This window comes from Nothoprocta perdicaria, unplaced genomic scaffold (assembly GCF_003342845.1).
Source record: "Nothoprocta perdicaria isolate Ctin4 unplaced genomic scaffold, notPer1 scaffold_337, whole genome shotgun sequence".
In the NCBI taxonomy this organism is placed as follows: domain Eukaryota; kingdom Metazoa; phylum Chordata; class Aves; order Tinamiformes; family Tinamidae; genus Nothoprocta; species Nothoprocta perdicaria.
Window position 1 is genome coordinate 77,923 of NW_020455574.1, and position 12,971 is coordinate 90,893.

Sequence of the window (12,971 nt, forward strand, 5' to 3'; positions counted from 1 at the left end):
GGCGGGACGGCCGCAAGGGCGCTGCAAGGGGCCGACCTGGGAGAGTCCTGCGCTGTTTTCGGCGCAGCCCCCGGCGCTGCTTCGCTCATGCCCAGCTCCCGCTACGGGGGAGGTTTCCTCCTGGGGGGCATGGGGCGCTTCTGGGACCATGGGCACCGAGCGCCCCCAGGCTCAGCCGAGGCGCCCGGGGTGTCAAGGTGTGAGGTGTGGGTGCGAGCACGGGCGTTACGGCACTTTCCATCTCCGAAACACCTGAATTCGTTGTTTTAGGCCAGAGAGTGACCGAGTTCCAACATCCAACTAGCGGTTTAGGGGCTRCGTGGTAGTTGTAGCTAATTACAGCGGGAGGTCTGTGTATCCTGGGCCAAAGTACCCGCTCTGGGTGTGTTTGCACTGTGTCCGTGTAAGGGTGGCTGGACGGGCTGGGGAGGGATGGAGCTGAAGTTCCCAGGCTTTACTGGGGAGAGCAGTTCAGCTCAASCACGGATGCAGCACTGGGAATCTGCTAAGGCAGCAGGTCCCCCTGTTGGAACCAGCCTGATCGGCGGGCAGCAGCTCTGCCTGTTTTCTTGTTTTCCCTTATTTTCTGCAAGCTGCAGCAGAGCAGTGGGCTGTAGGGCTGCGGTGGAGTTTGCGGGCATACAACTGCAGATAACAATGGGCTCTAAATTCAGTTTTTGCAGCCCTGGGAGGAGAAAGTGTGGGGTACTGCTGGTAATGCTTGTCAGGCTTCCAGTACCAGCCCCCATCCTGTAGGCAGGGCTCCAGCAAAGGCTTTTTGTTGCTCCTTTTGTGTGTGGTAGGTTATCTCTTAAAAGCCACGACACAAGAATCCTTGAGCTCCTTAGAAGACAACAAGACCAGAAAAAATATTGCAGGTCTTCAGGACTGTAGACTTCTGTCTTTTTAAACCAACTTTGTTTATGCACCTACTACATTGCAGTCAGCTGCAAAATAGGCGCCGACTCCGGGCTTGTGCAGAGCAAACTTGCTGATACAGCCTTGGACTTGTTTCCAGAGCRCGGAGAGGAGAGGGGAGCCCGGCAGCTTCCCTGGGTATCCGGGCAGAGCAGCTCTCCCGAGAGCACCACAGCGCTGCCTGGCCCTGCAGGCTCGCACTGCCCTRTGGAAAGGGAGATACCTTGTTTACACGCTCTGCCACTGGGATACTATAGTAGTACAGACTATGCTATGCTATAGTCTATTACTATAGTGATAGTTCTCCATTACTAAAATTCTTTGAAAAATGCAATTGCATATAACTGACTGGTACTGATTTTCAGGCAGTTTAGTCACTGAAGGTATTGAATTCCAAGTTTTCTTCTTATAGTTGAATTTTTGAAATCCTTGCTAACAAAAGTTCTCGTGGCTTAGTGACTGAAGTTGCACAAAATTATGTCATTGACTTTTTAAAGTTGCTAGTTCTTTTCTAAAGACCTCTCTATAAAATTTGAAAGTGAATAATATTGCATTATCGTCTTCCTCAGATAATATATGACGTGTATGTCATTAGTGTTTATATGTRTGTGTGTGTGTGTGTGTATACATAAATATAAGCACGGAGTATTATCATTTCATAACAGGCTGTATTGATAAGGCCCTCTGCTCGGATGCTGTGTGCAAAGCAGCGGTGCTTCAGGAAAGGTCTGGCCGTTTGAAGAGAATTGGGAGCAAGAAGAAAAATAAAAGGGAGGTTTTTTCAGTGCTGAAAGAGAAAGAAAAAGATCTGGCAGAAGAGGAAATTGAGAGAGGGGCTTTGAATATGCAAGAGTTTGCTGCTCAAAGAAAAGCAGTGCCTGCTCCCTGGATCTTGGGAAGGAGAAGAGCACTTGAATTAGAGGAGTGGACTGGGTGGGAAAAGGTCCCGCTGAGCAGAGTTGCCCCAAGAGGCGGATTCCTGCTTTCCTTGCCCYGGCAGGCCCGTGGAACCGGGCCAGGGAGCTATCCCAGCCATCCGGCCGCCGGGCAGCGGCTGCCCCTGCTAGATAAACTGACACATTTGGAGGAAGCCTCTCCGCATGCTGTGGGCTTGCGACCCGTGTCCTTTCGACTTAACTCACATTCCAGCTCCCAGAGCGTTTCCCTGGGAATGCCGTCGGGATATTAGCATTGCTCACTGACAGCTGGCTCCGTGACAATCTGGGACAGAGAGGAGCGGGAGAAATTCCACGGGGCCGTGATGGGAGCGCAGGGCATGGCGAGTGCTGCGGAGCCTCCGGATTCGGCTCTGCCGGGAGGGGAAAGGGGGAATCCGGGAAGCGGCTGAGGCTGCGGGCGAGGGGGTGGGCGCGGGAAACCCTTCCCGGCTGCGTGCCCGGCCACAGCCTGCCCGGGCAGCTCAACTCCCCTCCTTTCCCACCTCTTTTGCTGCTTTTGTTTTCTTTTCCTTATATTAAGAGCTCTGGTGCCTTCTCTGTGGCATTGCTACAGTGCTGAATCAACTGAGAATTTATAAATAAGGCAATTAAAAGAATGCAGGGCTGAAATACCCTAACAGTGCTCAGCCGAACTGCATAGTTCTCGTGCCGCAGGCTGCCCAAAGCTGTGGCATAAAGATCCTGCAGCAAAATCTCGCTAGGCTTAACTACAGGAATTCCCTATCCTCTGAGCAAACGCATCCTCAAAATGTGTGCATGGGAGGCAGTCAAAAAAGTAAATACTTCTTTTTTTTTAAACCTTTTTAAGAATCTGGCACACTTCTTGACATTTTTATGTGGAAGCTCAAGTATTTGCTTATGGTGTGGGCACTACATAGTCAAACACAACAACTCAAGTGGCTTTCGTACAGCGACGTAGATGCCTCCTAAATGAAGGGAGGGAGAAATAGGAATTAATATGTAGATACCCACTTGCATCTGCAGGCATCACACCTGATGAAGGTGTCACAGCTGAAGGGTGATGCTGTGGGTGGGGAGCTGGGGAAAAGTTGAAGGAAAGAGGTAACTGCTGAAAACCATCAYGCCAGGTACTGCTCATCACTAGAAATGAGGAGTCCTGCCTTGCAGCAATATTCTTGCTAAATCCAAACATGGAATAAGTATTGAAGGAAGTGGAACCATCAAAAATGGCCAGTGGGAGGGAGTAGAAGGTTGCCCTCTCCTCATCTGAAAAATAGGTCCTAACTGCTGAGTGCTACTATATGTAGGCAGCTGAGACCTAAAGAAAAAGCGTGGCAAACGACATCGTTTTGTCWTGTGTTGTGGCAGTATTGGGTGACAGGAGTTCATGAAAACATATTCCTAAAGCTCGTGAACAAAGTGAAGTTCATGAAGCTGTTCCATACAGAAGGATCCGTCTCTGAAAGCCAGTAGCTGCACTGGGATTTGGAGCAGCTGCCTCTGTCGGTACTGGGTTTGCTAATGTGATATTTTACAGCTGATATGTTGTTGCAATATGGCAATATAGCCGAAATAAAGATATGCTGGGAGAGTTACTTGTTTCCAAAGTGTGTGTGTGTGTGTGGTTAACTCTGCTCTTCTTTCTTGCAGGGCGAAAATGCACGCGTCGCGGGAAGTGAAACCCATAGAGCTCCCAAACTGCCAGCTCATTAAGGGCATCGGTAGGTGCTCAGAAGGACCGAGGCCACTGCTTTAGTCCAGGCTTAACTTACCCCCAGTTGTTGAAGCGAGCTTCTGAGACAGAAAATACATTGCTGATTTAGCTTTCAAAACTGTTTTGTTAAATGGAGTCTTAGGTAGGGAGAAACAGTAGGTGGATGGTTATTCTTAAAAAATAGCTTTTTTTTGCCTCGCCTGACACCCCATTTTGGGGAGATTTAGGAGAGGGCTTCTACCACTCTGCACAGGAGCTCAGTGCAGTTGCATAGTTTGTCTTTATGGTTGCAAAGACCGAGGGGTCATATTTGTGATCACAGCCCAGTTTGTGAAGAGATGGAGTAGAGTGGCTGAAATGTTGACTTTGCACTTTAGGTCATACATTTAACACCATTTTTTTTTCTGATTTTTTTTTCCCTCCCTTTCATATAACCAGAGTAGAGTGTTGATAGCTTTAAACAGGCRATGTGTCTCTCCTCCCTGCAAATTTTAATTTTTAAGCTTAATACAGGCTTAAAAACTGAGGTGCTTTCCTCTTTCGTGTTTTGGAAATGTGTGAACTCTGTTGAAATTTGCATGGATTTTGCATGTGTTAAAGAAAATCCCTCCTCAGAAGAGGTTTAGCAGCCCTGCCTCTGAGATTGAACAGCCTTGCTGAGTCACAGTGCCAGTTTCATAAATCCTGCCTCTTCCCTGTTTCAGGAACCAGAAATCTTTATGAAGTCAAATTACAGCAATGAATGAATGTATACAATATTCCTTTGCCTGGGGCTATGTGCAGAATAAGGCTTTAGAAATCCCACTTGAAGAGACTCTCCAGATCTTCTACGCTGAGCTACGGGTTACTCATGCAAGGCTCTCCGTAATGCCTGTTTGATGGTGATTCATGTAAAAACATTTTTGAGTGATTCTTTCAAGAGCATCGCTATTTCATTCTTYACAAGAGTTGGCAAAAATGCTTGTTCTGTTGAGGAAAGAAGGAAAGCTGGTAAAAAGCAGGTACAACTCTGCTTAATTCCCAACCAAAATGCTGAGCAATCTCTCAGTTTTGGTGCCTGACATCTGTRTGAAGATCAGGTGAATCGTGAGGCTGCTGCTTTGCTCAGGGGCTGCAGCTTCTCTGTGTATGAAGATTCCTTTCAGCTCCCCACTTTGCTGTCGTGAGCCTGGCCCTGCGCATGGAGCCGGGCACCTGGTCTCGGGTTCAGGCTGCTATCTGTTAAGGAAAGAGCAAAATGATTTTCTGCTCTTCGGGAGCAGAAGTAGGGAAAGCAAAGGATGATTGCAACTTAAAAAGTCTTCATCTTCCCTAGCAGTCTTCCAAAATTCTTTTAATCTGACTGTGGACAGGTTATATCCCTAATGGAGCCTAGGGAGCCTTGCTGCATAGGTGCTGCATAGGAAAGCAAGTTAAACCAGAGGCTTTGCTGTGCTCACACCTGTGAGGTGGCTATGAAAGGCATCTTTCCACCCGTGTGTCACAATCCTCCTGTCCCCTTTTCCTTTAAAAATGCTAGGTTAAAACTGAATAAACACTGCTGTTATTTTAGCGGTTAAAGTAATCCTGCTGGTCTCTTAAGTGGGACACAAGTGATGAGCTGGATCAGCTCTGTACAGAATAATCTTAAACTACCCGTTCTGTGCACAGAAAAACATACAGCATCTGGTGTAGCCGTTTGTAATTATGTTAAAAGCAAAGCATCAGTAGCAATGGAAGCAAACCCAGAGTAAATAGCAAAATCCTCTAGTGGACCCTTACTTTTATGCACGATTTCCTCCTTTCTTTCTCTCTCTCTCTCTTTCTCTTTTTTAAGGACTTTGATCTCTTCTGCTTTTCAAAAATTGTGCAATATAAGCACAGCTGCAAACATTGAACAAACTGATAAAAAAAAAATGCAGTTTGTCCTAAACCTCATCCGCAAATATGTAGAAAATTCCCCATTTGTTGAATAAACACTATCTTCTGGATTTTATGGTGCCCTAATCATGTTAGCGGTTTATAATAAATTAACTACATGTCCTGAAGTAATTCCCTAAGTTCAAGAAGCTGCTACAGAAATTGCTGTAAACCCTTGCAGCTTAGCAAAATGCATGGGGTATCGACATGAAATTCACTCGCTTTGGGGCTTGAAATCCAGTTTCTTTATTGCTAGGTGCCTCTGCAGACTAATTCATCCTATGATAGAAGTGAAGAACAATCAAAGATAAATTTTCCAGGGAAAAAAAGTGGCTTTGGGGGTACTTCTAATTTTTGTTTTGTTTTTCAACTACCTATTCAGATAGCTCAGGGGGCAAGCTGGGCCAGGTGGTGCGATTAAATAATAAAGAGCAGGTAACKTGCAGACACCTAGTAAATAAACTGCCAGCTCCCCTTAGCAGGAGCCTGGGCCATTCTGTGCGCTCCATGTCTATAACCCTCATCCTATGGGGTCTCCCTCGTGGTGGCCCAGCAAGATCAGGCTGAMTGAGCTCCTGTCGCTGAAGGAATTGAGCCTCTGCACGTGCAGGGGCCCTGGGATGTGGGGAATTGCTGCTACTCCCGTTTTCTAGAGGCAGGTGGGCTTGGCGAGAGCGGGAGTGGAGCTGGGGCTGAAAACCAAGGTAGGAAYGTTCTGTTAAAAATGGGATATGAGCAGAGCTGAAACATCTGGGTTCTGGGTGGAAGAGCTCTGTGCCGGCTATCTGGTTGGATGTGACCTGCAGAATGTTCTTGTCCTGCCGCAGAAGCTGCCAGGTGGGTGAATGGAGCCGCTTCCTGGAGAGCGGCTTCTCCGGAGTCCTGGCTGCCTTTTGGGAATGCGGGGAGGCTTCTGGAGAAGCTGTGAAAATGCAGGCTGGAAACATACTGGAGCMCTGGACTCTGTGGAGACTCCTTGATCCTGGTCTAAAATTACGTAGCATCCTTAATAAAGGGCTTAAAGGGCTTTTTTTCTTTTTTTTTTTTATTTCCTGTTATAAGGAAAAATATTGCAGTAACTGGCAAAATTGGAAATGATTACTCACGGTCAAAACTGTGCCTAGCTAATTAAACCTCTTAGCTGTTAAAGATATGGTAGTTTCGCTCCCACTTGAGAGCTTTAACTAAAGATTTGGCTATTCCATGTTTCAATATTTCACCTTGGGGAGACGTCCTGGCTCAGCCACAGCAGTTCCCATGGGAAGTTCCCGCAGCTTTCCGCACTGCCCGCCATCAGTTTTCTGCCATCCTAGCAGAAAGGAGCCCGCGTGAGAGCTGGATGCTCTCACAACACGAGGTTGTTCAGCGTAACGTCTTCTGAAGCAGCCGGGTTTCTCTGTCTGTCCTTGCAGAGACCGGGTCGGAAGACATCGACATCCTCCCGAATGGACTGGCCTTCATCACCTCCGTAAGTGTCTGCGCTGCTGCCAGGGCAGCACTCGCCCGTTCCCTGCAGGAGCAGGAGGTGCAGCCTGCCAGGTGGTTGCCTCTCTCCCTATGCATGCGGCTGCTGAGGAATAGGGCCAATTCCAGGCCYGAATTCCCAAGGAATTAGCCGGCCTAGCCAACTAATTCCCCCTCAGCCAGCRATTCCCGCTTTCTGAGCGAGTGCATTTGTCACCTTAGAAGTGGTGGTGGTGGCTCTAACACGCGTATCCCACTGCAGTTGCTCATCTCCTTGCATAACCTTGATTTTCTCTCATGCAGCTCACTTGAAATGCCAAAYATCTCCCTTGTTAAAAATGAGTGCAGATTTACTATGCTAAAAAAAATACATTGTGTGCTCAATGTTCATGTGGGGTTCTCTTTTTTTTGGGGGGGGGGGGGTGGAGCATGTTAGGATTTATGTTTTCAGGCTTTTCTTTGCAGTCAAGAGGCTAGAAATTGCTCTCTAAAACAAAACCTGTGATTTTCATTTATGTGCTCTAGGGCCATCAGCAATTTTGCCAAGTTCATGACCCAAATGGCAGCTGCTGCACTGCTGGTGTTCACTGGGGCTTCACTGTGTCTCTGTGTTGAGCGCTCAACTGTGCTGGGCTTCCAGCTTTTCCCCCAATTTCCAACCATGGGGGGGACATGAACTGTGATGTGGGCACCATGGGGGAGAGCAGAGCCTGTCCCTGCTCTGCTTGCTTTGGGGCACAACAGGCTGAAGCTGGAGGGGTCCTGATGTGTGATTGCAAGGCCAGACAGGGCTTCAGCATTTTGAGTCTTGTTATGCTCCTCTCACCTTTCCTGCTGGAATGATCATAGTCTATTTTGATTTTACAGGGGTTGAAGTATCCAGGATTGCCTAACTTTGCACCGGACAAGCCAGGTGAAATATTTTTGATGGATTTGAATGAAGACAATCCAAGAGCAGTTGAGCTGAGAATCAGTCCTGGGTTTGATGTGGCGACATTTAACCCTCATGGGATCAGCACTTACATAGATCAAGGTAAAGAGAGCTTTAATTGGAGGTGGCATCAAATCTCAACCTAGGGAGCRCAAGCAGGAATCCCTCTGCTGCTTGCATTGCACTCCCAAGAGCCTGACTTGGTAGGAGGGAAGAAGGTTTTCGGATGGGAAGGTGTTCTATATATTGAAAGAAAACACAGAAGATGTTTSAAGTGTTGAAACCACCTCAAGTTTGTTTTAGTCACCTCTTTCTCACATAGGAGCTTAAGGATATTCAAGAGACGTGCTCCACAGTCCAGTAGTGACCAAAATGGGGATTTTTCTGGCTAAAATGTAAATCATAGATGCAGAATCTATAGTCTGCATGGCAATCTAGTTTACATGGCAATTCTCAGGAGGGAGAAAGGCCAAACCAAGGTTGGGGATGTGGATCTGGTTGCACTGGGGTCCTGCTGTATGGAGTGGCTGCTTTGTCCTTCTGCCTCTGAAAAGCCATGAGCTAAATGCACCAAACCAACATGTTCTCTGTAATGAGGCTGCATCAGAGYTGTGGATGCTTGGAGATTCAAGCAGTTACAGAGAAAGGGAGTGAAATTCAGCTGTTTCTATTTTCTTTTTCTGTTTTAGATGACTCTGTGTACCTCTTTGTTGTGAGCCATCCACATCACAAGAGCACAGTAGAAGTATTTAAATTTTCAGAAGACGATCGTTCACTTTTACATCTGAAAACAATTCGACATGACCTTCTGCCAACGTATTGGTTCCAAGTACACCCTTCCCCCCTCTAAGAATAGGCTTCTTTTGATAAAACCCGAAGTAAAGTAATTTAATCTGTAGAGTAATATTAATAAGAGAGCTTTTCTCTTTCAAATGGCTTTCCTATTTCTCTCATTAATTACTTCTTATCTGTGTAATAAAGTACTGTGTTTTTACCCTCTCTTTTGTGAATGAGAAATATGAATAGTCGTGAAACATCACTAACCTCTGCTGACCATTAACGTCTGCTGATTGATGGTAGTGAATTATCTYAGTTTGGCATCCTTTTCTCCTCATCTTCTCCTGTAACCCAGTCGTAGTTCACTGTATATATGCATCTTCAGGCATTCTGCCATCCTGAATTTGCTACATAGTAGAAAACTTGTTCATTTTCACTATTTTTGTTTGTTTTCTTGTCTCATTGATGCAAAATGATTGCAATACTAAGGGAGCTTGAAAAATTAAGTTGCTACAACTTCTAGCAATTCTCTGCTTTACAGTTGAGTGTAACAGAGAGCAAAGTCTCTGTGGGCTTGTAAACAGGTAACAAAATCACTGATTAATGTCCCGAGGTGTGTTCAAGTCTCAGCACTTGAACTCTGGCACATATAAAGCAAATGGAAGTAAAAATCGTTTAAATAACATGGTGTGTATCTGAAATGCCAGCTGTTTTTGCAGCACTTTTTGAGTAACAGTATCCCATCTGAAACTTCTTCATAGCTGTCATTTAATTCTTTTTTTTAAATTAATTTCTCTTTCTCCATCCTTTCTCTTTTTTCTCTCTCTCTTTTTTCTTTTTGTTTTTTAGTGTGAATGATATAATAGCTGTAGGACCAGACAGCTTCTATGCTACCAATGACCGCTACTTCACTGACCTCCTCTTGCTATTCTTGGAGAGGTTATTGGGTTTGCCGTGGACAAACGTTATTTACTACAGTCCAAAAGAAGTTAAAGTAGTAGCAGATGGGTTTTATTCAGCCAATGGAATTAACATCTCACCTGATGGAAAGTAAGTTTCTCCTTGCCTCTGACTTGGTGGGATCACTTGAAAGAATCCTCATTTGTGCATTTAGTTCCTCTCTGGTCGAATTTTGAATTGAGGTTGAATTGTGAATTGAGGTTCCTCTGTAAAATAGAGGCAAAATGAAGTGTTTGTAGACCAAAAGTAAAATGYCTCTCTGTCTATATAGGCAGTGTAAGTTAAATGTCTCTCTGTCTATATAGGCAATGTTCTCTGCTTTATGTGTTCTGACATGGAGTGATATCAAAGGCTGCTGCATGTTAGCCAGCTGATGGGGCAGTTTGTTTATATTGCTTGCAGCATATGTTTGGCACAGCATTTCTCCTGAAAGTGGGGAATGCTCCACAGTCTTAGGCTGTACGAGGGCATTAGCTGGTTATTAGGGGGGKTTTAAAAAGCAAAAGAGTCTATTTGTGTGCCTAGTTGTCCAAGGGCAGCTTCAGAGCGTGGCAGTGGAGGAGGTGGCCCGGCCTGAAACTGCATTAGTGCCTCAGCACGTTGGCCTCAGGTCACCCTGTGGCCTGCCTGGAGTTTCCGCTGGGATTCCCCGTGGGAAGAGCTGGGCTTGTGCATGGGGAGCCGACTGCTTTGGGCACCTGCTCGCTCACAGCCATTGCTAAGAGGTGCTTTCTTTCGAAGGTACATCTATGTTGCAGATATCATGGATTCTTCGATCCATGTTATGGAGAAACACGCCGACTGGAACCTCAGCCACGTGAAGGTCAGTGAGGAGCTGTGGTCCTGCGAGGGGGCACCTTAGTCCTTGTGGGCACTGCAGGTGCCCCTGCGCTCGCTGGTGTCACAGAGCTCCCGCCAGTGCCTCACAGGGATCCCGCGGGAGGAGGAGTCTCCTTGGGTGGGAGYGGGCCACGGAAGGGGCGCCCTTGAACGGGCTTGAAGCCACCCACAGGGCAGAGCTTGGAGCGGGACGTGGCCGCGAGGAGGCAGAGGAGCCACGGGCCTGGTGGAGGGAATAACGAGAACCTGTTCTTCACTMAAGGTTTTGTGAAGATGTCCACTCGGATAAGTCTACTGATTATGACTGAAAATTGGGGTGTTATAAGGAGCTTCCAGGGCTGCTGATGGCTTCAACTTCTCTGTTCTCTGTTTTCGTTTTCTTCCGTGTTGGGTAGGTGCTGCAGCTGGACACACTAGCCGATAACTTATCTGTTGACCCCTCCACTGGAGACATCTGGACAGGATGCCACCCCAATGGTTTTAAGCTGCTCAACTACAATCCTGAAGATCCTGCCGCCTCTGAGGTGTGTTCTGGGAGATGTTACTGGTCTCTGGGATTTGCCTGTGGCAGAAATTTGCTGTGTTCAGCTTATCCTGGCATAACATGTGGGGCCTGAGCAGCCTTGGTGAGAGCAAAGACCTCCCAGGTACTCAGCCTGTAGCTTCTGGTCTTGCATGGAAAACCTGAGTAATATACATGCAGCTAACAACCTCCTACAAAGGTACATTGGAGACGATAACGGCGTAATTTCCATTTAGCTCTTCAGTCCTTGTGGGCTCCTGAGGCTGCTTTCTGTGCAGCTGCGCCTGCACAATCAGGTTTTGATGCACAGTGCTAATTACTGAGCCAGCACCTCACTGCAAAGCAAAAACACCCACTGAGTGCCAGGCAAGACCAGAAGAGTCTCATTGTGAAGACTGAGTGGTGCAAGTGCAGCGCAGATGTAGCTGACRCTGTAATTCTGTTTTCCTTGGGGACCGGGGAGGTGCTTGCAGCGCAGCACTAGCTCTTGAGCGTGCAGGTGCCTGGTTGGTGTCTCCTTGGTTTTAGTGTTGTAGTGAGCTTTCCACAGGACACTTGTCAAAATGATCATGTTTAGCAGCAGTCTGCATTATTTCTAACCTCAGGCAATTGTTTACTCTCTCTGGAAAACGTAAGAACACAAGTAACAACTAGGCAACGCCTAGCCTGGAAAAAACCAAGCCCATTCCTAAGGCTGGGAGGACTCCCTTAGTGGGACGCATCAGCTGCTGCAGCAGTCCTTTAAAACGGCCCCCGGCCTCAGCAGGYGCCTTTCCCTGGCTCCCTCCCCGCTGCAGGTGCTGCGGATCCAGGACATCCTGTCGGAGCGGCCGACGGTGACGCGCGTCTACGCCAACGACGGCTCGGTGCTGCAGGGCAGCTCGGYGGCGGCGCTCCACAGGGGCCATCTGCTCGTGGGCACCGTGTTCCACAAGGCGCTCCACTGCCAGCTATAGCCCGGCCCGGCAGCGCGACGGCGCCCGCGGCAAGGGTTTCATCCCGGGAGAACTCACGTAGTTCCTGCTAAATCGGCTACTTACAGGACGCTCGCAATAAAGGTTAACCAGAGTCATGGTCAAGTGCTTTAGGTTTCATCTGCAARAGGGAAAGGAAAGTTTTATGCAATAGTAAAGACACTGGAATTTAAGGCGAGTCATTAGCGTTTCTCTCCGTAAGCTGGACGACTCTAAGTCATTAAGGAGTTTAAGAATAAACTTGAAATTCAAATTGTGATTGTGAAGAGCTGAAATTGTCAGACCTGGAAYTTTACCTGTTGTGATTGCATTTCCGCTTCTTTTCTTAGAGAAAACTGATTTTTTACATGAGAATTGCTAATTAATGTCTGATGCACTTGCCCTGTCACCGATCCTTGGACTTTCCTTAGGGATTGTGCTGGGGCCCTTTTGCTGAACCTTCTTGCCAGGCTTCCCTAACACTTCAGGAAACAGTGGAAGGAGAATTAGTGTTATTTCAGCCCCACTGATTTACTCTTTTAAAGACATCAAATTAGCTTACATTTAAGTGTTTTAAAACACTGTAGCTGTCTCTTTATTTTCATAAACTTGAATTAATTCTACTAAGGAAAGAGGGTATCCCGTTTTGGGCATGGCTTCCTAATGCTTCTCCCAGAGGGAGTCTAAAGAAGCCTTTTTCCTGACGGGTGGGACACAAGCCCGGGGCTGTGGGGAGGCCCGCGCTGCGCTGCAGCCTGGGGGGCGTTCGCGGGCGCTTGGCTGCAGCGCCTGGCTCTGCGCGGGGCCGGCGTTCGCCTTTCCCAGGGAACGGGGCTGTTCCCGCGCACAGAGCGGCGCTTCCCTGCCCCGGCGTGCACGGGGGGGCACCCACAGCGCCGGCTTGTGCGCTCTGGGAAGACCTACCCAGCTTGCCGGCCAAGGCTGCTTCTGGAGCGCTGTCACCATCCCTTCCTGCCAATAAACTGGGCTCTGTCCAGCTCATCCCACGGATTCCTCCCTGCCCCGGCACGCTCAGGCGATGGGATCAGCTCAGAGGTCCAAGCATTTTACT

The 12,971-nt window shown here is 47.7% G+C and overlaps 1 protein-coding gene across 1 annotated transcript; it reads left to right on the plus strand.

Annotated features, from left to right (window-relative positions):
* Positions 1 to 3,414: 3,414 nt before the first annotated feature.
* Positions 3,415 to 12,368, plus strand: LOC112951101 (serum paraoxonase/arylesterase 2-like; the record flags this gene model as incomplete). The annotated part of the gene is made up of 8 exons (XM_026043723.1): positions 3,415 to 3,559; positions 6,864 to 6,919; positions 7,783 to 7,948; positions 8,536 to 8,662; positions 9,473 to 9,673; positions 10,325 to 10,406; positions 10,819 to 10,947; positions 11,744 to 12,368. Coding segments are annotated over 8 exons (1,065 nt in total), but the record flags the coding sequence as incomplete, so codon positions are not given.
* Between the last annotated feature and the right edge of the window lie 603 nt (positions 12,369 to 12,971).